Consider the following 23,547-nt stretch of genomic DNA (forward strand, 5'->3'; position numbering starts at 1 on the left):
AAATCGTCCAGGAAATGAGAACGAAAAAAGTCACCTGATGAAGGGTCCCAGACCTGAAACGTTAACCCTGTTTCTCTCTCCATGGATGCTGCCTGGCCTGCTGAGTATTTCCAGCATTTTCTGTTGTTATTTCAGATTTACAGCATCCGCAGTATTTTGCTATTATACCTGAATTTGCTACTTTTTCAGAAATCATTCAGACGTATTCTTGTCACTACCTGTATGAATTCTTAGTGTTGATGGGACCAGTCCAGCTGGTGGTAAAGCTTGTTAGCTGAACTCCTTTTTAAAATATGGCTTTGTTGTTCTCACTTTCCAGACACCCAGTTTTTGGTCAGATGAAGGAACAGAAAAGAAAAGCACACATCAGCGCTCTGCTTCATGGGGAAGTGCTGATCAGCTGAAAGAGGTAATGAGCAAGCAGTCCAAAAACAGCATTAAATTAATAGCCATATTGTGAATCTTCTCAGTTGGATTTTTTTTTAATACATTTTTTAAAGTTTTCTATAGATCCTGAAGTGGACCCAAAATGCTATAATTATCTGTTGTAGGTCAGTTTCTTGACCCATTGCTGTTGATCACAGTTCTTCTCATGTTCTGGAAACTGATTTCTATGAAACTGAAAACACAATGCAAGTCGCAATCTTGTGCAATCATAGTTGGTTTCCTGTAATGTTTAGTTGATGTGGCAGTTTTTGTTTACTTTACATTCTTAATTAGTTGCTCTGTAAAATCAATTAATTTGTATGTGAGCCTGGACAAAGGCTATTTGGCTTTGGGGGCATTACAGTTGAGCCCAACCCTGTTCTCACCCAATGTCCAAATTCAAGGGATTTCCAGCAAGTGATGGTGGATCACCATCAGCAGTGGGAACCCTGGCTAATTTTTCTGGTCTGTTGTCTGGTGGAGGGGGCTGAATCAATGGCCTGGATTTTGCAGTGGGTATGACTGCATATTCTGAGTACGCTGTCATACCACCTTTGAAGTCCGCCGCAAGTTCGGGATTTCCGCATGCGCTAAATCACGGAACTTGCAGCCTGTCAACGTACGCGTTGACGGAACATTCACTCCACCACCGAAAACCTAATTGCTGGTGCAGAGTTGGGTGCAGGGCTGGTTTCCACAGCGTAAGGGGATACATGAATGGAAAAAATTGCTATTTTTTTAATTAAATGACATCCAGGAACATTAAAAGCTTTAATGAGAAGCAATCCTAGTGTATGTTAAAGCTGCAGGTTTTTTTAAAATAACGTTTACATTTCATAACTTTCTGCACAGTATTTGTTTAGAAGTGGGAATTATGAGAATTGGATTCCCATGATAAAAGCTAAATCTGATAGTATTCTAAAGGCTGTTGTAATGAAGTAATGTAGTAATTTAAGTGAATGAAAGACGATCTGTTTTCTGATTGGAGGACCAAGCCCACGTGAGCCCAGGTATGTTTCCGCACAGGCTGCGTCCCTGGGATCCGTGGGCCATTACGCTGCCCTCCTACTCATAGCATCAGAGCGCAAGTTTAGGCAGGAGGGCCGTTATCGGGTAGTGGGTTTTCTTTTCGCAGGTCGGCGGGCAACTCCGGAGGTACGCCGCCGACCGCAATTTTTGGCCCAATATCTGGTTAAAAATGGGATTGAAGATTATAAGGATAACTAAGGATAGAAACAATATAATTTTTAAGGAACATGGTGCTAGCGAAAATGGAATGATTATAATGAGATTGAGATAATAGTTTTGCTGGGCTATCTTAAGGGATCAAGAAGACACTTCAGAATTTTTGGTTTCTTGTTATTCACCACTCTTGAAGTTAAAAATTGAGTTCCTGAGAAAGTAAATTCTGGATGGACTGTTGGAGAGAATAGGAAATATCAAAATAGATAGGGCTTCAGGTCCAGATGATATCCACCCAAGGCTGATGGACAGGCATCCTGTGCGCCCCTTGCGTGTATCTTCAATGGCTCAATATAGTCCGGGATTGTTCCCTTCTATTGGAAGGTAATTCGTGTTATTCTGATCTTCAACGAAAGGGACAAATCAGAGGCAGGGAACTCCTGGCCCATAAGCCTGACATCCATCATTGGGAAGATGCTTGAAGACATCCTAAGAGATGCCCTTTATGATCACTGGGAAAGAGAAGGGGCCAATAGAGCTGCTCAACACTGCTTGTGGGGAAGATTGTGCCTTACAAACTTGATTGAGTACTAGGTTAGTGGATGAGAATAATCCAGTTGACGTTGTCCAGTTTGATTTTTTGAAATTATTTGATAAGGCACCTCACATAAGGTTACGTCACAAGATAAAATCTTTTAGTATCAGTGGGAATTTGATGCGCTGGATTAGGAATTGTCTCCAATTCAGCAGTCAAAAAGTTGTAGATCAGCCTGGAGGCATGTTACTAGTGGTGTCCCCCATTGGCCCCACAACTGTTCACTTTTTATTAATTACCTGGACAGTGGTGCTGGGGGTATGGTCAGTAAGTTTGCAGATGATACTAACATTTATGTAAGGATTAAGACAGAGAAGTGACATCTTGTGCAAAAAGATTTAGGTGTGCTAGGGGTGTGAGCGAAACAATGGTAAATGGCATTTAACCAAGATAAATCCAGTGTCATGCATGTAGGTAGGACCAACACAGAATGCACCTATCATTTCTAGGAAACGATATTGAAAGCTGTTGAGAGACAAAAGGTTCTAGATGTCATTGTGCACAGATCACTCAAGGATCAAACCAATGCAGAGAAGCCGTAGCCAAAGCAAGCAGTTGTATTAACAGAATCATTCAGTACAAATCAAAGGGCACCATTCGCTATCGAGGCCGTTGGTTAGACCGCATCTGGAGTACTACACCTAGTTTTGGTCCCCTCACCTGGTGGGTGATATAGTGGCCTTGGAAAAGGTTCAGAGGAGGGCTACGAGAATGATTATTAGCTTAAAGAACCTTAGGTACTCAGGCTTAAAGAGCTGAGTCTATTTACTTTAGAGCCGTGTAGACTTAGAGGTGACCTGATCGAGGTATATAAAATAATGAAAGGGCTGGATTGCATGCCTATTGATGATAGATTATTTCAGTTTGAGAGATTAGGGAGGATCAGGGGACATGCATTTAAACTATGTAAAAGTAGTAATAGGCTAGATGTTAAGCGATTTCTTTTTTTCCCCCCAAAGAGCAATGAGTCTCTGGAATGCATTGCTGGCTTGTGTGGTGTGTTGACTCTCTGCGTGCCTTCAGGAGGACACTGGGCCGGTTCTTAGCTGGGGCAGAGATGGCATCATGTAAGTGGATTAACAGTTAATGGATGTATGGTCAATGTGATCTCCTGGACTGGTTTTGATCACCTGAGGGGGTCGGTGAGGAATTTTCCAGAGTGTTTCTTTTCCCCCTGTTTTTTAGCTCTCCCAGGAGATTACATGGCTGCGGGTGTATATGAAGTGTCTAATCATGATGCTCCAGACATCGAGTGTGGGCTGGCTTGATGGACCAGCTGGTATTTTCCTGCCTCTCACTTTTGTATGTTTTTATATTGGGAGGAATGCCTTGTTTGGCCTATAGAACTTCTCACTCCAGTTATGTCTCTGAGAAACCGTGAGAAAATCATGGTGAGGGGTGAAGAGGATTGCATGTGTATAAGAGATGATTTAAAAAAAACTGCAAACAAAAAGTTGTATCTTAAAGAACAAAGTCTTATATTTGATGCCAGCATTGCTTTGTCCCTATATCCTTGCTGGATCATGTATCTTGCATCATGCTTCTTCCCCAAGGACATAAAGGAGACCTCCCCCAAGGCATTGTCACTGCTGCTCTATATTAGGAAGAAACTTCTCTTCCCTCCATCCCAACCTCCACCTCCATGGTCTCTGGTCATGCTTCCCTGCAGCAATCCAGTTGACTAGGAAGCTGTGTCTTGGTGTTTCACATTGCTGCTTCAATTGGATTTTTTTGAAAGAGCGGAGTTGCAGCTACATTATGTAACGATGCAGAGAGTAAGGATAGCTGTTCATACAAATATGAATGGTAAGCCATCATCAAATGGAAATCTCTCAAATAAAACTCTGTGATTCTCAATGTACTCATGGATTAATGTTTTAATGCTGCAAAATGCCTGGCCTCACTTTTAATGTGCTGCAGAATTGTGTAGCATAAACCCTCAGTCACTCCAGTGGTGATGGAAGATATGATTCTGCTAAAGCTCCCAATGGGAAAGCTCTGATAAGTAAGCTATAACAAACTATCTGTTCTGACTGATGTGTGGAAGTTTATTCTAGGCTGTAACACGCTTGGGGTTCAGATTGTTCTTGCCTCTTGAGCTTTGTTTTTGTATGATGTCATCCTAATTTCTGAAGTGTCGCCAGTTTATAAACACATCCCAGTTGTTTATTGACTATATAATATCTGTTTTTAAAGTGATCTCATCTTGCAATTTCCACAACGTATAGAATGCATGGAGATGTCAGAATTTGGAATGGATTCAAATTTGTTGCTTTATTTGCATGGCGTAGCTCCACTTAAGAAGTTCATCATGCTAAAAATTTACCCAGTGCTTTTTGTAATGCTCTTGTATGTAACCAGTTTTGAAATGCAATTTTGCTATTTAAAAAAAACACCGCCACCCCGAGACATAAAGAGGCTAATTTTCCTCATTGGAACATCTCCTTTGTGCCTGTTCTAGAGCATTTTGATGACCCATTATGCTGGGTGAAGGTATGCACGTGTTTCCAGGGGCAGGATGGGCGGGTACAGGAAGAAGCCATCTGAAAGAGACATTTAAAATGATGAGGAAGTGGTACAGGTTGAGCGTCCTGAATCCGGCAACCTCTGGACCGAGCCGAGTCGGTTTTCGTGTTTTTCCGGACTTCGGAACGTGTTTCTGATGTCCAAAGTCCAGAAATATCGCAGCTTGGGCGTTTCCGGACTTCGGACATCAGAAACACGTTCCAAGTCCGGAAATGCCTGGGCCCAAATTGCAATATTTCCGGTTTTTGGACGTCACCCGGCTGGCGGCGGAAACAGTTTGACGGATTCCGGACGACCCTGCCACCAATCGCCCCGGATTCCGGAACTCTGGATTTTGGACACTCAACCTGTATCAAAATATGTTGGATTTCCAAAAGTCCAGGGTGTAATTGATGGCATCCAATTGATGTGCTCCTGCAGACAGCAGTGGCCCATAATGTGAACCGCAAGGGTTTTTAATTCCATCATTGTTCATTATGTGCGTGACCAGCTGTGGGGCCTGGAGAGGCACTCCTAGTCTTCCTAGCCCCACAAAAGAAAGATATAAGCTTTCTCAAGAAATAAGCTTACTTGGAGGAGCCTCTCCTCCTGCTGATCCTCCTACCAGCTTCAGCCTGTCTGGCAAGTCTCAGCACTTCACTGCTCAGGTCAACAATAAACTAGCAGTTGGCTTGGGACCCAATCTGCATATTTAAAGAAGGACCCGCTGGCTTTGTGCGGATGTCCTTGGTGCTTGAAATTTAAAATTGCAGGTGGTGGAATCGGGGTGGGAGGCCAGAGGGTAAGTCTCCTGCTCCATTTTAACTGCCCCAAGTGCCTGGTTTCCGTCAGGTATGGGGAGTTGCAATTCCTCCTTTGTTTGCTAGTGAAATGAGTGTTGTGCATGTGTTTTTATTTTTACCACACTGATTTGTACTTACTCTGGTTGTTGTGACTCCATGTATTCAGTGTTGAGAGACCATCCATAGCTTTAAATTGACAGATTGCACGTTACCCTTCTACACGTTGGTGGGGGTTGGTTTCAGTTGCTATGTGCACTAAGCTCCATGCCCTCCTCTCCTTTACAATGCACCCTTGTGTACTACTTACGGTTGAACGGAAGTCAGTTTGCCAGCCATTTCCTTGAACAGTAATGTTTACGAGACTACCTCAGTACATAGTGGTTGCTATATAATTAGTCAGATTTTACCTTCAATGTACCTTGGCTTCAATCCTTACACCTCTGTGAAGTGCCTTGGGGTGCTTTTCTATGTTAAAGGCACTATGGAAATGCAAGTACCCTGTAGTTGTTTAAATTGTTTGTTTGTAAATAGTATATACAAATTAACCAAATTTCACTCATTTGGGCAGTACATGGTTAATGTTTTAGGTAGATCATAACATAGTATTTATCTTAATATAATTTATCCTGTGTGACATCTTAAATAACTTAAGAAATATATACAGGTGGGTTTTGTATTACTGTTCTACACTTTTCAGCAACATTTTTCAATGTTTTTCTTTTATCCTTTAAAGGGGCGGGGGGGGGGTGGTCAGTGCCAACAGTTCTGTATAGATTGAGGGGTTACAAAGAACATATTAAAGTTAAAAGGGTAGATTTTCCTCTGCCCTACTACAAATAGCAAAAAAGAATTCATTGTGGAGAAAATGAGCACCAATAATTTTCCCTATTCTACTTTTGAATACTGTTGCCCTGAATTTCCTTTCACTTTTCTGGTGTCTTTGCCTGACTGCCTGAGAGGCTGTAGCAGTGTGAAATACATGCAAGTGGCTCTACACCGATTTCCTCTAATAATGCCCAGTGAAGATCTGGAGCAGATTGTCCCCATAAAATCCTGGCATTACTGCTTCCTAAGCTGCCTTTGGTGTGCTTTTGGTCTTGGTGACAGACTGGTATTGCTAAGGAAGGGATTTATCTTTTGCTTTTTGAATAAGATGTTTTTTCTGCTTCAGAACTTGGGGAATAGTGTTAGTCTAGTACACTTAGTGATAGAGGCAGTACTCCATACTGTGCCACTCCCTGCCTCAGTTTTGCAGTGTTTGGCTTATTTGGAAGCAGGGGAAACAGCTACAAGCCCCCTTGATAGCTGCTGAAGAAATCCATCTGGCCATCTCCTGGGTCACTATCGACCATATCCCCATCACAAGGCAAAAATCCTCCACTCCCCTCTGAACATACAACTACAGCACCACACCTTGAACAAAAAGAAGTCTGTCAAATCTGCATCTTCTGCTATTCTTGCACCATCATTCCTCAAACCCATAATTGCTTTTAATGTTCCCCCCACCTACTACTTGTCATCACGGTGCTGCCCTTTTACCTACTCCTGCCAAGGCAGACTGCAGCAGGGTATAGAGTCATGCTTGGGGTGCTACTCCCATCCCAGCCAGGGCACATCAGCATGAAGATATTCCCAATGGACAGCACAATTAACTCAATGAGAAGACCACAGAAATACAAACTACAGCTTCTGGGTGGCTGAAATGGATTTCAGCACTCACCAAAAATTCTCCAGCTGCTGCCTGTTTAAAATTTGCTCTTCCAGACCCCTTCAAATCCACAAAAATCATTTTTCCTTTTACGGGGCTTTCTTTGTGCCTGCCCCTTTAAGGTGCCGGCTGCTTTTAAGGCCCGGAGGCACTAGGCCTCCTGTTCCCTTCCTCCCTGCAGCCAATAAACAATGTTTTAACGTTTGTTCAGGTGACCAGTTCTGACTGGTGTCATTACTGAGGATCCTGGCTGGGAAGAGTTACTGACCCCAGCTAGCGTGAGGGAATTGAAATGACTTGCAAGGGATATCAAAGCTGACAAAAGTTTTAAAAATATATTAAGAGAAAGATGGTGGTAAGGCCGAACGTGGGCCCATTACAGACAGATGCTGTGATACTATAATGGATCATCATCTTGGGCAATCCCTCGGAACCGAGGATGACTTGCTTCCACATGTCGAAATCTCGACTCCGAGTAAGACTCTAAAACACAAGCAGTACCGTCAAATTGTTAGTTTAATTTTTACTTGCACAAGGAGAGAGCTGCCTGGACAAAGGCTAGGCCAACATCTCTACCGGACATCAGTGAATGCAGCATATTTATACACTCAAACAAGCAAGCGTTCCATAAATCACGTGTAATGGTATTGTATCATTTTAAACACATTTAAGAGTTTGCACAAGGACAATCAAAAGGTCAGCAGGACAGAAATATCTCCAGACAAGGTTAGTTAATCATATATTCTGTCAGCAGGTTCTGTCTGAATCTTGTTACCAAAATGATTTACTTACTCATGTCTGACCATCTTGTTAACAAGATGATTAGCTTACTCAATAGTTTTGCTTCTTTGTCTAGTGACAATCGTTAATAGTTTATCTATTCTATAGCCTTATGCCTCCCTTGTGCTAGTGAGTCAATTATAGCTGTTATCACATCCTCAATGTGGGTGGGTATTATGAAAGATCTCTTGGTCCCGGACACGTTGTGACATATTTACTTTTTCTTGCTTTAGCTACAACCTAAGCAAGTTTGTTCTTTTACTTGGCCATTTTATTCTACCCAGCATGCTAAGTATAATGTCAATTTCCACACACATTAAAAATGAATTCACAGGTGACTGAGTCCAATGCAGGACCTACAGTCTGTCACAGGTGGGGCAGACGGTGGTTGTAGGGGTGGGTGGGTGGGGTGCTTGGGTTGACGTGCGCTCCTTGCTCTGCCTGCACTTGGCTTCCGCTTGCTCCCGGGGAAGAGACTCGAGGTGTTCGGCGCCTTCCCGGATGCTTCTCCTCCACTTTGTGTGGTCTTGGGCCAGAGATTCCCAGGTGTCGATGGGGATGTTACACTTTTTCAAGGAGGCTTTGAGGGTGTCCTTGAAGCGTTTCCTCTGCCCACCTGGGGCTCTCTTGCTGTGCCGGAGCTCCGAGTAGAGCGCTTGTTTTGGAATATAATGGATAATAAGGAAATGGCAGACTTGTTATACAAATACTTTGTATTGTTCTCAGAGTAGAGGAAGAGGACAAAGTTCCATAGGTTTAAGGGAACCTAAAAATAAGTCAAGAGGGGAGGAACTTATTGGAGTTAATATAAGAAAGAAAATGCTAATGGAAAAAATAATGGGATTTAAGATAGACAAATCTCCAGGACCTGAAATAGATGAGAAAATTGTAGATGTGTTGGTCATTATCTTCCAAAACACTCTAGATTTGGGAATTGCGCCTTTTGGATTGGAAAATTGTAAATGTCACTCCATTATTTAAGAAGGGAGGGAGAAATCGGGAAACTACAGACCAGTCAGTTTAACATCAGCGACAGAGTGACTGAGCACTTGAACAAGTATCAGCTGACCAAAGAGAGTCAGCATGGATATCTGACTAATCTAGTTGAATTTTTTGAGGTCACTCATACTGGACAGGGGAGCATCGAGGATGTTTTTATTTTGGAGTACTGCACCTCAGGAAGGATATATTGGCCTTGGAAGGGATACAGTGTAGATTCACCAGAATGATCTCGGGGCTGTGGCTCAGTGGGTAGCACACTTGCCTCTTGAGTCAGAAGGTTGTGGGTTCAACTCCCACTCCAGGGACTTGAGCACATAAAGCTAGGCTTGACATTCCAGTACAGTGCTGAGGGAATGCTGGACTGTCGGAGGTGCCGTCTTTCGGATGAGACATTAAACCTGCGCTCTTAGGTGGACGTAAAAGATCCCATGGCACTATTTCGAAGAAGAGCAGGGGCGTTATCCCTGGTGTCCTGGCCAATATTTATCCTTCAACCAACATAACAAAAGCAGTTTATCACATTGCTGTTTGTGGCCATTTGCTGTGCGCAAATTGGCTGCCACGTTTCCCACATTACAACAGTGACTACACTCCAAAAGTACTTCATTGGCTGTAAAGCGTTTTGAGATGTCTGGTGGTCGTGAAAGGCGCTATATAAATGCAAGTCTTTCTTTCTTAAGGGTTAAATTTAGAGATTCCTCAGAGAAGTAAAATTATTATACTTAACATGGCCTCTTCTGGGCGCTCCCTGAATCTCCTGCCAGGTCTTGCTGTTGGGTTCGGCCCCACGTTGGATTCCCGGGATTTTTAGTTCAAATGGTGTTGTAGCGCCCATGACATCATTGGGTTGCGACGCTTGCAAATAAAGTAGGCCACCACCTGCCTGGAGCAAGCGGCCCTCCCGTGCCTATTCTGAGGTCAGTGTAAGTTATGTAAGGGCTAGGTTGGATGTTAGGCTGTATTCCTTTGAGAGAGCTGGATCTGTTTCTGGCTGAAGCAGAGATCACTTCATACAAGAGGTAGGTATCCTATGATATATAAATCAAAGACAATGAGATCTCCTGAACTAGCTTCAATCGCCTCAAGGGGTCGGTGAGGAATTTTCCAGTTTTTCCTGCCTAATTAGCCTGTGTCTCTTATCTGCAGAGCTTTCCTCACTCTAAATGACTGAAGCCTTGTATTGAGAGCTAGTCTAATAAAATTAGAGCTAGCACATTAAATATCAAGGCAGAAATACACTCATTGTGCAGGATGTGAAGACTTAACATGCTGTGTTTGTTCTTTGTAGGTAAGGTTAATTATTTGCTTTTGATATCTCAAGCTAAGGTCAATGTCAGCTTGGGATATCAACACAATTGCAGAATTCTAAAAGGCAATTTAATATTGTTTGTACAAGGCTGTACCAGTGTTTTGTTTAAGCTGTGCAATTAATTGACAGGAACACAGCATGCCTGTGCATGTCTAAGCAGTGCAGTTGAACTTTTCTGGTTGTTGGGTTCAGGGTGTGATGACTTCTGGTAATTAATTCCCCAAACCTATTAAAGCTTTGCTGAAGGAAGAAAATTCAGCATTACTCAGTTAAGAATTGAAGGCTAGCCATCTTAAAGTTGTGTTCAAAATGAAAAATATAATGTTATAGTGAAATTTCCATTAATGATACCAGATGTGTTCAAGCTCTCCAAACTAAATCCAACCCCAGGCTTAATTTATTTTTCTCCGAACTGCATCATTCACTTTTTGTATTTTTCCTCTTTCCAGCTTCTGAATCTCCCTACCTCTTGCCATCATTTTTTTTTTTTAAAAGCTCTCCTATATATCAGTTTATATAAGCTATTTGTATAACGCAGAGGTTGCAATTCACAGTAGCATGCCAGTCATGGGTGTATGGATTGCAGTGCTGAAGTTTGAATGTCGGGTATTTGTCTGGTTCCTTTTTACCATGTACAACAACCTCATGCTAACGATTGAAGGAGGAACACATGGGCCATCACAACGATGCACTGAAGTATGTTTTTACTGTTATGGGGAGGAAGGTTCTGGTAACCATGTAACAGCTGTTAAATGCTGGTAGTCTGATTTTACACACCTGATCATATGACTTTTTAAAACTGATATTTTGGCGACTTGCCATATTTTGATATTTAGCTCAATTGTCGATGGTTAACAATAAAAAATATCCACATTTTACTTTGAAACACATTTATTTATGATTAGGCTGTCATAATTTTCACTTATTTTATAGTTCATCTCCACATGTGCCTTTTAGTGTTTTGAATACACCTAGTATCCTGTCCATCTTTATCTCATCGATTGGATACATTGTTGCTGTTTTCATTGAATTGTCCTGCATTTTTTTGGGGCGGGGGGGTTTATGAACTCATGTTTTTTTTAAAGTAAGAATACAAGTCAAATGTTATCACTTATTGTGAGAAATGGACTGAAAAAATAGACTAAAAGCAGAGTTTGGTTATTAGCTGATTAAAATTTCCCACTTAATGTCTTTCAGAAAAAAAACTGAAGGGGGAAAAATGAGCCTAGCAGAAAGTTAGCTAGCTCCCACTACTCACAATGATAGAGAACCAAATCTTTGGGTCAAGCTGCTGACAAGAGAAGGAAAATAATCTACCAAGCACAAACCATTGTTCAGAAAAATATACACAAGAAAATTAGGCCTAGTGCATATCATTGTGACTCTCAATCCCAGGAAACTTTAATTCCCATAAATACTTCTATGCTCTAATGTACATAATTCTGAAAGACTATATACAGTATATAATATTGATTAAGGTTTTCTGCAACAAAAAAAAAAGAGACTAGTTTCCCCATTGTGGACAATTGGCTTTTGGGTGAAAAGAATACATTATCACCAGGGTTTGACAAGGTTTTAAAACAAGTTGCTTTAAATCAAGAGTAACCATTTAGACGGTTGAATTTGTTTGAAAAGTTAGGAAAGCTTAATTAATTATGCATTCTACAGATCCACAATTACTTTAGTGTCACTCTATTAATAAATGTAATAAGTAAAGCAACTGATCATGATTAAGTTGACAAAGTCTTTTCATCTTGAATGTACTGTATGTTGAACTTTCTTATTATAAATTAATCTCTCCTCCTGTAGCCAAAAATGATGTCTCCAACAAGCACTACCCACCATTGTCCATGATTGGTACAGTACTGTCCAGTATAGGAGACTCAATTGACTTATGGCTCTATTATTCTGGTTTGAGACAGGTACCTACTTGGAGTGTTGTGGAACTGGTATTGCTATTCTATTGCTGGCTGTGATTAATCTTGGCTAGTAAAAATAGAACCCTCTGTAGATGTGCTTGGATATACATGAGGAACTCTGCTCCTGGGCATCCAAACGTTGGTTACATTTTTATGTTGGCACAGCCAGCTCAATGCTAATTATTATTAAGATTTATATTTAGTGTGAAAAGTTTGCTTTGCACTGGTTGCAGCTGCACGATGACCAAAGTGATGAGACCATCTCCTCTAGAGTATGATCCTAACAACTGCACCTGCAAGTTGCACTACTTGCACGATCAGTGTGCCAGTGAACACTGTTGTTCAATTCCTATTGCTGTGTCCAATTTATCAGACAAATGTGTACTAGCATTGATGAAGGTAGCTTGCAATGTTTCTTGATCTTACAAGAAGGCTTTCAACACCATCAGGCATTCCATACTTTGTAATAAATTGGACCAAACTAATCAAATATCTCGATGGAACACTGATGTTCTTTGGGCTAAGTGCACTGGATCCTTTAGGAGTTTGTTGTATTAATGATCTGTGGGAAAAGTCTATCGTCATTCCAAATTGTATTTTTATAAACAGGTGACTCAATTATACGGTTTGCATTGAAAATATTTTAAGTGTAGACAAGCAGGTCGTTTCTCAGCTGTTTTATATGGATCACCTGATATTCACAGACAAAAATGTTCCGATTTAGTTGATGCCTTGCCAAGGTTGATAATGTTTTGCTGCAAATGGATGATAATTATGGTGCAGTTGTACACAGTGTATAATGCTAAGTTACTGCTGAACTGAATCTGACATATATTGCACTATGGCATGATACTGACTGTGGAAACCCTGCAAGGTTGTCGATGTGGTACCAGGGCGAAGGTACAGCACTGCCTGGGTTATGTTTCAAGGCATCATTAGTTTGGAAACACTGCAATATGAACACTAAGGAGGTTGTTCAAGGTGGTACCTCTAATCACATAACCAAGATGGTTCAAATTTACACTTTGCCTTTTTGTGATCTGCTATTAAATTGAGTATCATAAAATTGCTTTATTTTGAACTATATTTTACTGGTAAAGATTTGTCCTGTGTTTGTTGAATACAGAAGGTACTAAAAAGTATATAGATTTGTTTGATTTTTTACTGAAGTATTGTATATTTTGCAGAATTAGTATATGGATAAAATGTCACCAAATGTTATCCAAGTTTAACTTGTAACGAGGCAAAACACAAAGCTGTAGCTGCCATTGATGGAGACTGTGTGGAAGGCTTTCTACTATTTTTATGAAAGGGTTTTGTTCAGTGGTCTTCAGCTGATGCTATTCTTAACTGGATTTACACAATTATAAATGAATCTGATTCTAGCCACCATCCTATTGTACCCAGGAAATCATAACATTTATACAAGAGATAAAATGGCAAAAACAAAAGTTAAATAGGCTACTTTGGTGATATTACATTAAAAAATATAATTTACCAGTGTAATAAAATGAAGCACCTTTGATTGTTGTAACAAAATGGAAACTACTTGTTACAGTTTCCCTCTGCAACCCTGAGCCAGAGGGGAGGAGGAAATCAGTCCATGTTCCTCCTCTTGTTTACGATTCAGTGACATCTCCTGGGGAATGTTGAGTAAAGATGGACTTGAGTTGCCTGTGACGCACACTCAGTGGAAAAGCCTGCTAGCATACGCTATCTAGACTTTCACCCGAAGAATAACACTTTGGGTGAGGCAGAGGAGGGTGCTCCTGTCTTTGAAATTGTATCCAATCATGAGCTAGTGCCTTGAGAAAATTTGGAAAAGGAGAAGATAAGGAAGCAAGAAACTAAATTGGGAACCTATTTCCTATATAGGAAAGAAATTATGGTATTGCATATGGGTTGGGAGTTGTAGGACTGCAGTCAACAGTTTACCCCAATTAAAGTTTTAGTGTAAACTGATTAAGTTGATACTGATTCAAGTTGATCTTGTAAAAAAAATTGCTATTATGTTTTGAAGCAGTATCCAAATAAATTTTAATTCAATATTGCCTGTACTGAGACTGCCATGTAGACGATGCTCAAGTCTACAGTTTGCCATTACAGACAGACTTTTTTTTGGGGGGACGTGGGTGTTAGAACGTGGGTTGTAAATCCTACAAAATAAGGCCAATGGGATCATGGTAGATGTGCTCCCTTGAATTCCAAGACATGCATTTTCCAAGTGACAATCATTAAATTATTGAAGAATGTATTTATTTTGTTTGTAACATAATTTAGTGGTCAATATGAGGATTATCTCCAGACTGCTTATCAAACATTGCCATTTTTCTACAATTTCTGGTACCTATTTAATGGTACAGTGTTAATTTCCTTCTTAATTTCTGTGTAGCTCCTAACCTTTCCTGAATATCTCATAATTAACTCTTCATGAACTTTTTATAAATGGCATTGCAAACAAAATTACATTTCCATCACCAGCCACTTAGACACCTCAAACTGCTAATTTTAATGGGGTCATTGGGTTATGTGGTTTGCAATTTAGACTAGTCCCATGACCTAATTAAAATCTTTTTATTAAAAAAAATTGAATTTATCCAATTTAAGTCAGTAGAAGAGCAGTATTTGTGTTTCTTACACTTGAAGTATGGCGATGAGACACCATTTGGAAAAAGTGTTTTTTAGTGCCACACAAGGTTTAAGTGTTGTAAAGTAAAAAAATTTAAGGAATTTTAATCTCCGTTGACTTTTTTAATTTATTATTGAGATTTCCCTTTCCATTGAGATTTTACTTCCCGTTCTTCCTACTTCCTCCCCTCCTTTTATTCTTACCCCCAAAAGCAGACACAGTTCTTCACTGAGAATAAGTAATATTTTCACTGCTCCAAACTCTCAGATCAGCAGAAGATGATTAAGACTGGCCACCTTTTTTCCTCTTAACTCTGAAAATGCATCTGAATTCCACTTGTGATTTATTGTAAATGAGGGTAGGAATTGCTGCTTTCTTTTCCGTCCCCCTTGGTTTTACAGGACCATTAATCCCTGTGACTAATGGGATGAGATCAACTTTCCAGGTCCCTGCTGATATTACTCTTTGGCTTATCATAAGATACATGATGGTGACCTGGTGATACCTACTTCACCACTACACTATATGAACAAGCTTTCTTAGTAAGAAAGAAATTCATGGCAACTCAAGTGAGCACTGACTGCTGTAAATGAGAAATAAGATACTAAGAAACATTTGTAGATTAAATGGTATGAAGTCTGAATAAGAATAAATACTTCACTAATAGGATTTAGTTCTCCTTAAAAAAACAAAACAAGAGTAATATGGCAATGGAGAGGGTCCAAAGTTGAAGCTAAAGGGATCCAATGACTTGGGACACCCAAAGTGTGAAGAAAAGTGAGTCTGCGATGGTAGGTCTTTGCACATTTGTAGAAAGTGGAAACTTTTCCCAGATGCTGGTAGTTAGTAATAACACAGGATTTCCCTAGCTCATAATGAGACTATTTTCTAAATGAGCTTGCAGCATTGTGAGTGATTATAAGAATTAACCATTTAGAATAACAAGAACAGATAGTGAAACTGAAAGTCTGCTGGCAATGCACAGGACAATTTCAGTGGTAGTGATACAATAGAAAGGTAATCGACCTGAAGCGTTAACTCTTTCTCTGTCCACAGAAGCTGCCTGCCCTGCTGAATATTTCCAGTTTTTCTGTTTATATTATGCAATAGAAAGTTTCAGCTGAGAGTAACATGAAGCAGAAAAAGGGGGTGTATGACCGAGGTCAGGTTGAAAATACAAGTGAGAACCAGACTGAATATAGAAAGTTCAGAGGGTAACTGAAAAAGGAAATCAGAGGGGCAAAGAGAGTATGAGAATAGATTGGCAACTAACATAAAAGGAAATTCAAAAGTCTTCTAGAGGCATATAAATAGTAAACGGGTAGTAAGAGGAGGGGTGGGGCAGATTAGGGATCAAAATGGAGACCTACGCATGAAGGCTGAGGTACTAAATGAGTACTTTGCAACTGTCTTCACCAAGGAAGAAGATGCTGCCAAAGTCATCGTGAAAGAGGAGGTAGTTGTGATACTGGATGGGATAAAAATTGATAGAGGAAGTACTAGAAAGGCTGGCTGTACTTAGTCGATAAGTCACCAGAACCAGATGAAATGCATCCTAGGATACTAAGGGAAGTAAGGGTGGAAATCGCGGAGGTACTGGCCATAATCTTTCAATCCTCCTTGGATACAGGGGTGGTGCCAGAGGACTGGAGATTACAAATGTTACACCCTTGTTCAAAATAGGGTGTAAAGGTAAATCCAGCAACTATAGGTCAGTCAGCTTAACCTCGGTAGTGGGGAAGCTTTTAGAAACTATAATCTGGGACAAAATTAACAGTTACTTGGACAAGTGTGGATTAATTAAGATAAGCCAGCACGGATTTGTTAAAGGCAAATCGTTTTCAACTAACTTGATCGAGGTTTTTGATGAGGTAACAGAGGTTGATGTGGTGTATATGGACTTCAAAAAGGCATTTGATAAAGTGCCACATAATAGGCTTGCCTAAAAAGTTGAAGCCCATGGAATAAAAGGGACAGTGACAGCATGGATATGAAATTGGCTAAGTGACAGGAAACAGACTAGTGGTGAACGGTTATTTTTCGGACTGGAGGAAGGTATAGAGTGGGGTTCCCCAGGGGTCGGTAATAGGACCACTGCTTTTCTTGATATATATTAATGACTTAGACTTGGGTGTACGGGGCACAATTTCAAAATTTGCAGATGACACAAAACTTGGAAGTATAGTGAACAGTGAGGAGGATAGTGATAGACTTTAAGAGGACATAGACAGGCTGGTGGAATGGACGGACACGTGGCAGATGAAATTTAACACAGAAAAGTGCGAAATGATACATTTTGGTAGGAAGAATGAGGAGAGGCAATATAAACTAAAGGGTACAATTCCAAAGGGGGTGCATTAACAGAGACCTGGGGGTATATGTGCACAAATTGTTGAAGGTGGCAGGGCAGGTTGGGATAGTGTTTAAAAAAGCATACAGGATACTGGGCTTCATAAATAGAGGCATAGAGTGCAAAAGCAAGGAAGTTATGATGAACCTTTATAAAACATTGGTTCAGCCTCAACTGGAGTATTGTGTCCAATTCTGAGCACCGCACTTTAGGAAGGATGTGAAGACCTTGCAGTGAGTGCAGAAAAGATTTGCCAGAATGGGTCCAGGGTTGAGGGACTTCAGTTACATGGATAGACTGGAGAAACTGGGGTTGTTCTCCTTAGAGCAGTGAAAAGTTGAGAGGAGATTTGATAGAGGTGTTCAAAAGCATGAGGTGTCTGGACAGAGTAGATAGAGAGAAACTATTCCCATTGGCGGAAGGGTCGAGAGCCAGAGGACACAGATTTAAGGTGATTGGCAGAAGAGCCAAAGGTGACATGAAAAACTTTTTTACACAGCGAGTGGTTATGATCTGGAATGCACTGCCTGGGAGGGTGGTGGAGGCAGATTAAGTCATGGCTTTCAAAAGGGAATTGGATAAGTACCTGAAAGAAAAATATTTGTAGGACTACAGGGAAAGGGCAGGGGAGTGGGACTAGCTGAAGTGCTCTTGCAGGGAGCCGGCACAGGCTCGATGGGCCGAATGGTCTCCTTCTGTGCTGTAACCATTCTATGATTCTATTCAAAATGGAATTAAAATAAAAATTTATAGGAAAATTTAGATCTTACGATGTTCTGTTTTTAAAGTTAACTATGACTCATCTAGTAATAGAAGTAGAATTAACTATAAAGTGGTTTACCATGTTTGAGTGGCTGTTTTTAATAATCTCTTTGTGGTCTTTAACAACAAGTACTCTTCACATAAAGTTGAGGTTTGTATTTCATTTTGACATTCAAACAGCTTTTAAAGGTACAGTTCCAAATTCTGTTCTAATTCACGAACATAGGATGAGTAGCTTTATCTTTTTCTCGAGCAGTATACTACTCTGGATTATGATCAGTTATTGGCATGTGCTGATGAGTGTTGAGTTGTGGGTCTGTACTTGGCTTACTGAGTTATCGATTTCAATGTTGCTGTGCGTAAGTGCTAATCTCACTGAGCTTGATTCCAGTGGCAAGCTGGGCTCTGATACTGTAGTCAGGCTGCATTTACACTGGAACTGTAGCGTTGCTGGCAAGCCAAGCCGCTTGGACTGATATTCCAGATGTAATGTAGAATGCACTCTAGATAATTCATTTTTTGTTTTGTAATATTTGCTGTACGTTGCAACACTGCCGCTGGACTAGATTATCAGAGTCAAAGTGCTGTAGAAGTTCTTCATTGTATGCCTCTTAGGCAAGTTGGAATACATTTTTTTAAATGCTGTTTTTGCTGGTAACATCTTTGAAGGGCATTGTGGTATTTAAATTTCACTCCAGGTATGTGGTAGAATCAACATTCTCCAGGTTAATGGTTTATCTTTGGCAAGATTGAAGGATGTGACGAATGAGACTGGATTGATTTTGGTTTTGTTCATTTTAAGCATACTGGTTGTTATCTAACCAATTGGCAACCATAATCATACATTCAATTAACATTTTTTCAGCCGTTTTATTGAGCTTGTGATTTTATGTAGGACTCTGTTGTTAAGAAGAAAAAGGACTTTGATTAAGAGGACATCTTGGGGATGTCACTGTTGAATAGGAATAATAATGGGCTGAAGATGTCTGTGCTGTAGACTCTAACTCTGTACCTGAAGGACTTTAGTTTCAACTTTGCTTAAATCTATTAATATGCAGTATTTTCAAATACACTTCTTTCTAGGTCTTATTCAAATGTGATTAAAACCATGGTATTATCGCCTTGTAACTGAAATCCTCTACCAACCAACTGCATAGTATATTGTGGCTTTACTTTAGCAAAAAGCTACAGTCTAAAAATAAAGCTCCAAATTGCAGTCTCACTTTCAGTATATTTACTGCTGTAAACTTACCCAGTAAATTCAGGTGAAATTGTAGAAGTAGGAGGGATGCAATTGCTCATTGGCGGTAGCAAAAAACAGGTGATAGCAAATTAGCAGCCATCCAAAGAAAATAAGGCAGGGTGTAAGACGGGCTGCTGATTGCTGATGTTACAGCCTATTTTTATACTACTGAAGGCCAATTTCACCCTCCGTCTACTTTACAGCCTCATTCAGGTAATGGAGCTGGATTGGAAGACAAGGACATTGATGGTTTCTATGTAACTTTGAATGCTAAGGGTGAGTTGACAACCCCCCAAGCTGAAGAAATGAAGTGTGCCGGATCTTGGGAAGAGCTATCCAATTAGTCCCACTCCCCAGGAAAAATTATCACTTTGGATTCCAGACATCCATAACCCCCCACCCACCTCGTATATTACAATAACTTTATTTCTATAGTGTTCCTTATTTGCAGAGAGCTGTTTCAAAGTGGTTTACAGGGATATGGGCAAAGAGCAGACATCAAGCAGGCAGGAGTTGAAGGGGGGAAAAAAAGGGGTTTGGCAGTCAAAGGCAAACTCAACGGTAAGATTGTTAAAGGTGGGGTGGAAGGTGACCGAGCACAGGTGCTTGGGAAAAGCGTTTCAGAGGATGGGCTGAAGGAGCAGCCACTGATGAAGGCCAGTCTTATCCTGGTTTCCTCCCTCTAAGAAATAGATTGTGCATGTAGGCACATATGGCTAGAGGAGACTGTTGAGGCAGGGCGAGGTGAGGCTTTGAAGTGATTTGAAAGCAAGGGCAAGGATCTTGGTCAATGTCGCCGGGGCATCCTTTGTGACCGGAATAAGCATTTTGTGCAATTAATAATTTAAAACATCATAATTAGCATTACAAGAAGTTGGTTAGCATGAATACAAAATACTATAGGAAGTGATGTAAATGAGCTGGGTCCTCAACGGATAAAATGACTGAAAAGGGGATTTGTCCCAAGCTAAATGTAGGAATCTGGCTTGTCTTGTGTGATGGTCTGGAACACTAATACCCCTGTATTGTCATTTTATGCTATTGTATTTTATTAATGTAATGTTATAGATGCAACACAGCACCACAAGCACATTTCCCAAACCTTCTACTGCCTCACTATAACAGAGGTTGTACATTCTTCTCTACAAAAAAGCACAAATTTTGAACTGAAAACGAATTGAACAAAATGAAAGATGTCTTACCGGCTGTCCATATGGTCTCCATGCCTTTCAGCCCCAGGTAGTTCTAGAACCCTGTCTCTCTCAAAGGTGCATATAATAACCCTGGACAGAGTTAGTTTCTGCCTTATTCTTGTCCATTTTCCTTCATTTTTTCAGCACCTGTTTTTGTATTTGATTTTCTTCAAACATTCCCAAATTGTGTCTGAGCTAGTTTCAAATGGAAGATAGCCATAACTGACTACGAACTGGACAAACAATTCATCACCAAATAGTGAGAAAGATATGGAGGAGCAAATTTGCAGAGAAATTACTGAAAGGTGCAAGAACTATAGAGTAGTAATAATGGGGGACTTCAACTATCCTAATATAGACCGAGATCGTAACAGTGTTAAGGGCAGAGAAGGGGCAGAATTTCTGAAGTGTGTTCAAGAGAACTTTCTTGATTAGTATGTTTCCGGCCCCGACGAGGGAGGAGGCATTGCTGGATCTGGTTCTGGGGAATGAGGTAGGTCAAGTGGAGCAAGTGTCAGTAGGGGAACATTTAGGGAACAGCGACCATAGTATTATAAGGTTTAGATTAGCTATAGAAAAGGATAGGGAGCCATCTAGAGTAAAAATGTTTAACTGGGGGAAGGCCAATTTCAGTGGGATGAGAATGGATCTGACCCGGGTAAACTGGAATCAAAGATTGGCAGGCAAAACTGTAATGGAACAATGGGCTGCCTTTAAAGAGGAAATAGTTCAGGTACAGTTGAGGTACATTCCCACTAGGGGGAAAGGCAGGGCAACTAAAGTCAGGGCTTCCTGGATGACGAAAGAGATAGAGAATATAATGAAGCAGAAAAAGGAGCGCGTATGACTGATGTCAGGTTGCAAATACACCTGAGGTAGTGGAGATACTTGATGGGATAAAAATTGATAGAGGAGGTATTAGAAAGGCTAGCAGTACTCGTGGCAGATGAACTTTAATGCAGAAAAGTGTGAAGTGATACATTTTGGTAGAAAGGATGAGGAGAGGACATATAAACGAAATGGTACAATCCTGAAGGGGATGCATGAACAGAGAAATCTGGGGGTATGTGTGCACAAATCGTTGAAGGTGGCAGGGCAGGTTGAGAAAGCAGTTAAAAAGGCTTACGGGATCTTGGGCTTCATAAATAGAGTACAAGGGCTAGATTTTCGTGGAGCTGTCAGGTGGGGTTTCAGGCGTGTGGGGGGGGGGGGGAAATCCCGAATTTGGGGGTCCTGACACCATCCTGCCCAAAACCCTGCCCCACGTAAGTTTCAGGGGCGGCGGGTACCCGCCCCGCACTGGGACCCGCCGAAACCAGGCGGGAAGGGATTAGTGCCTTTAGCCTAATCCCTATTTTGAGGGGTTTCGTGTGGGTTTCCCGACGGCTCCAAACCACGCCACATTAGAGCAGGTGGGCCGTCGGGTTGAAGGAGTTGGAGAGGTCGCGATGTTGGCACTCAGGTGAGTGATGGGTGCATGAGTGTAAAGGTAAGTCTGTTTGGTGTGTCTAAAGTGTGTAAAGAACTTTTACTTACCTGTACTTACCTTCACAGCCTTTCTTCCTGTAGCCGTCGGGAGCCCATCACTCAGCCGGAACTTAAAGCTGAACGGCTGCGATCTGTGAAAAGTGACAGCCTTCAGCTTTGAGTGCCGGTAAGAGTTCTAACTGAGTCTGTGCAGAATGACTCATGGTAGAACTCAGACTGTCAGTGTTTGACAGCTTCAAACAGCTGTGAAACACTGACATTTCATCCGTCAAGAACTCTTGACAGATGAAATTTCAGTCTGTGACGTCACCTGTTGCTGGGTGGCCCTTAATTGGCCTGCTGAGCCCGCTGGGCGGGCTCAACAAGGTCGATCAAGGGAAAATCGCGCGGATTGGCCGGACGTCAAAGTAGGCGGGTCAGAAACCCGAAAGGGGAAGTCCCGCCTTCTTCCCGACCGGTTCGGGAAAATCTACCCCCCAAAAGTGTGGAAATTATGATGAACCTGTATAAAATACTGGTTGGGCCCCAACTGGAGTACTGTGTCCAATTCTGGGCACCACACTTTAGGAAGGATGTGAAGGCCTTAGAGAGGGTACAGAAAAGATTTACGAGAATGATTCCAGGAATGAGGGACTTCAGTCATTTTGATAGACTGGAGGAGCTGGGGTTGTTCTCCTTGGAGCAGAGAAGATTGAGAGGAGATTTGATTGAGGTGCTCAAAATCATGAGGGGTCTGGACAGAGTAGATAGAGGGAAACTGTTCCCATTGGCAGAAGGGTCGAGAACCAGGGGACACAAATTTAAGGTGATTGGCAAAGGAACCAAAGGCAATGTAAAAAAAACTTTCACGCAGCGCGTGGTTAGGATCTGGAATACACTGCCTGAAAGGGTGGTGGAGGCAGATTCAATCATGGCTTTCAAAAGGGAGTTGGATAAGTATCTGAAGGAAAGAAATTTGCACGGCTATGGGGAAAGGGTGGGGTATTGGGACTAGCTGAAGCGCTCTTGCAGAGAGCTGGCACGGGCTCAACGGGCTGAATGGTTACAGCACGGAAGGTGGCCATTCTATGATTCAGCCTGGAGACTGATATAAACATGCATTAGGACACCTTAAAAAGATATATCTAATACTTCAGATTGCTTCTAAAACTTTCTAACATTATGGAGAAGAAGTATTGTACTTGAATACTTTCCATATACCATCTGTTCTCAAGAATAAGATCATTTTTAAACTCTGGGAGATGAGACATTTGCAGAATCAACAATGCGTTCGGAGGGCCTTTTCTGATCCCTTGATTCATTAAGAAGTAATTCTCTCAACTCCAACATTTCTCTTGTGTTTATGTAAGTGTCTTCCAACAACATCTAGGCTGATTGTTATTTACTCCATTCTACCACTTAGCTGTACACATTCAACCTCGGTCATGGCTGTAAGCCCACATTCAATTCCAAACTATATGTAAGATTGAGAATTCCCTGCTGATAGAGTTCTTGCACTTTGGGGAAAAAATGGATCTGAAGTGCATTATTGAAAATTTGTAGAAGCTAAAATGTAACAACCCATTTGACAAAATGTAACTGTGTGTTATGTGTATATGTATGTTTTATTGGGTTTTATATCATTTTAAGGTTTTCCTGTTCTGGGTTTGTGGT

At 41.1% G+C, this 23,547-nt stretch overlaps 1 protein-coding gene across 3 annotated transcripts in view; it reads left to right on the forward strand.

Moving 5' to 3' along the window:
• Window positions 1–23,547, forward strand: part of glcci1a (glucocorticoid induced 1a) — a 251,424-nt gene that overhangs the window by 111,685 nt on the left and 116,192 nt on the right. For all 3 annotated transcript variants that reach the window (XM_085988360.1, XM_085988362.1, XM_085988361.1), the window contains one exon: window positions 320–409. In XM_085988360.1, the coding sequence (XP_085844486.1) occupies window positions 320–409 (90 nt within the window). The remainder of the gene's footprint in view (window positions 1–319; window positions 410–23,547) is intronic.

Source organism: Somniosus microcephalus, chromosome 5, assembly GCF_052327205.1.
Source record: "Somniosus microcephalus isolate GS21.2 chromosome 5, FLI_Smic_1.0, whole genome shotgun sequence".
NCBI classification, from domain to species: Eukaryota; Metazoa; Chordata; class Chondrichthyes; order Squaliformes; family Somniosidae; genus Somniosus; species Somniosus microcephalus.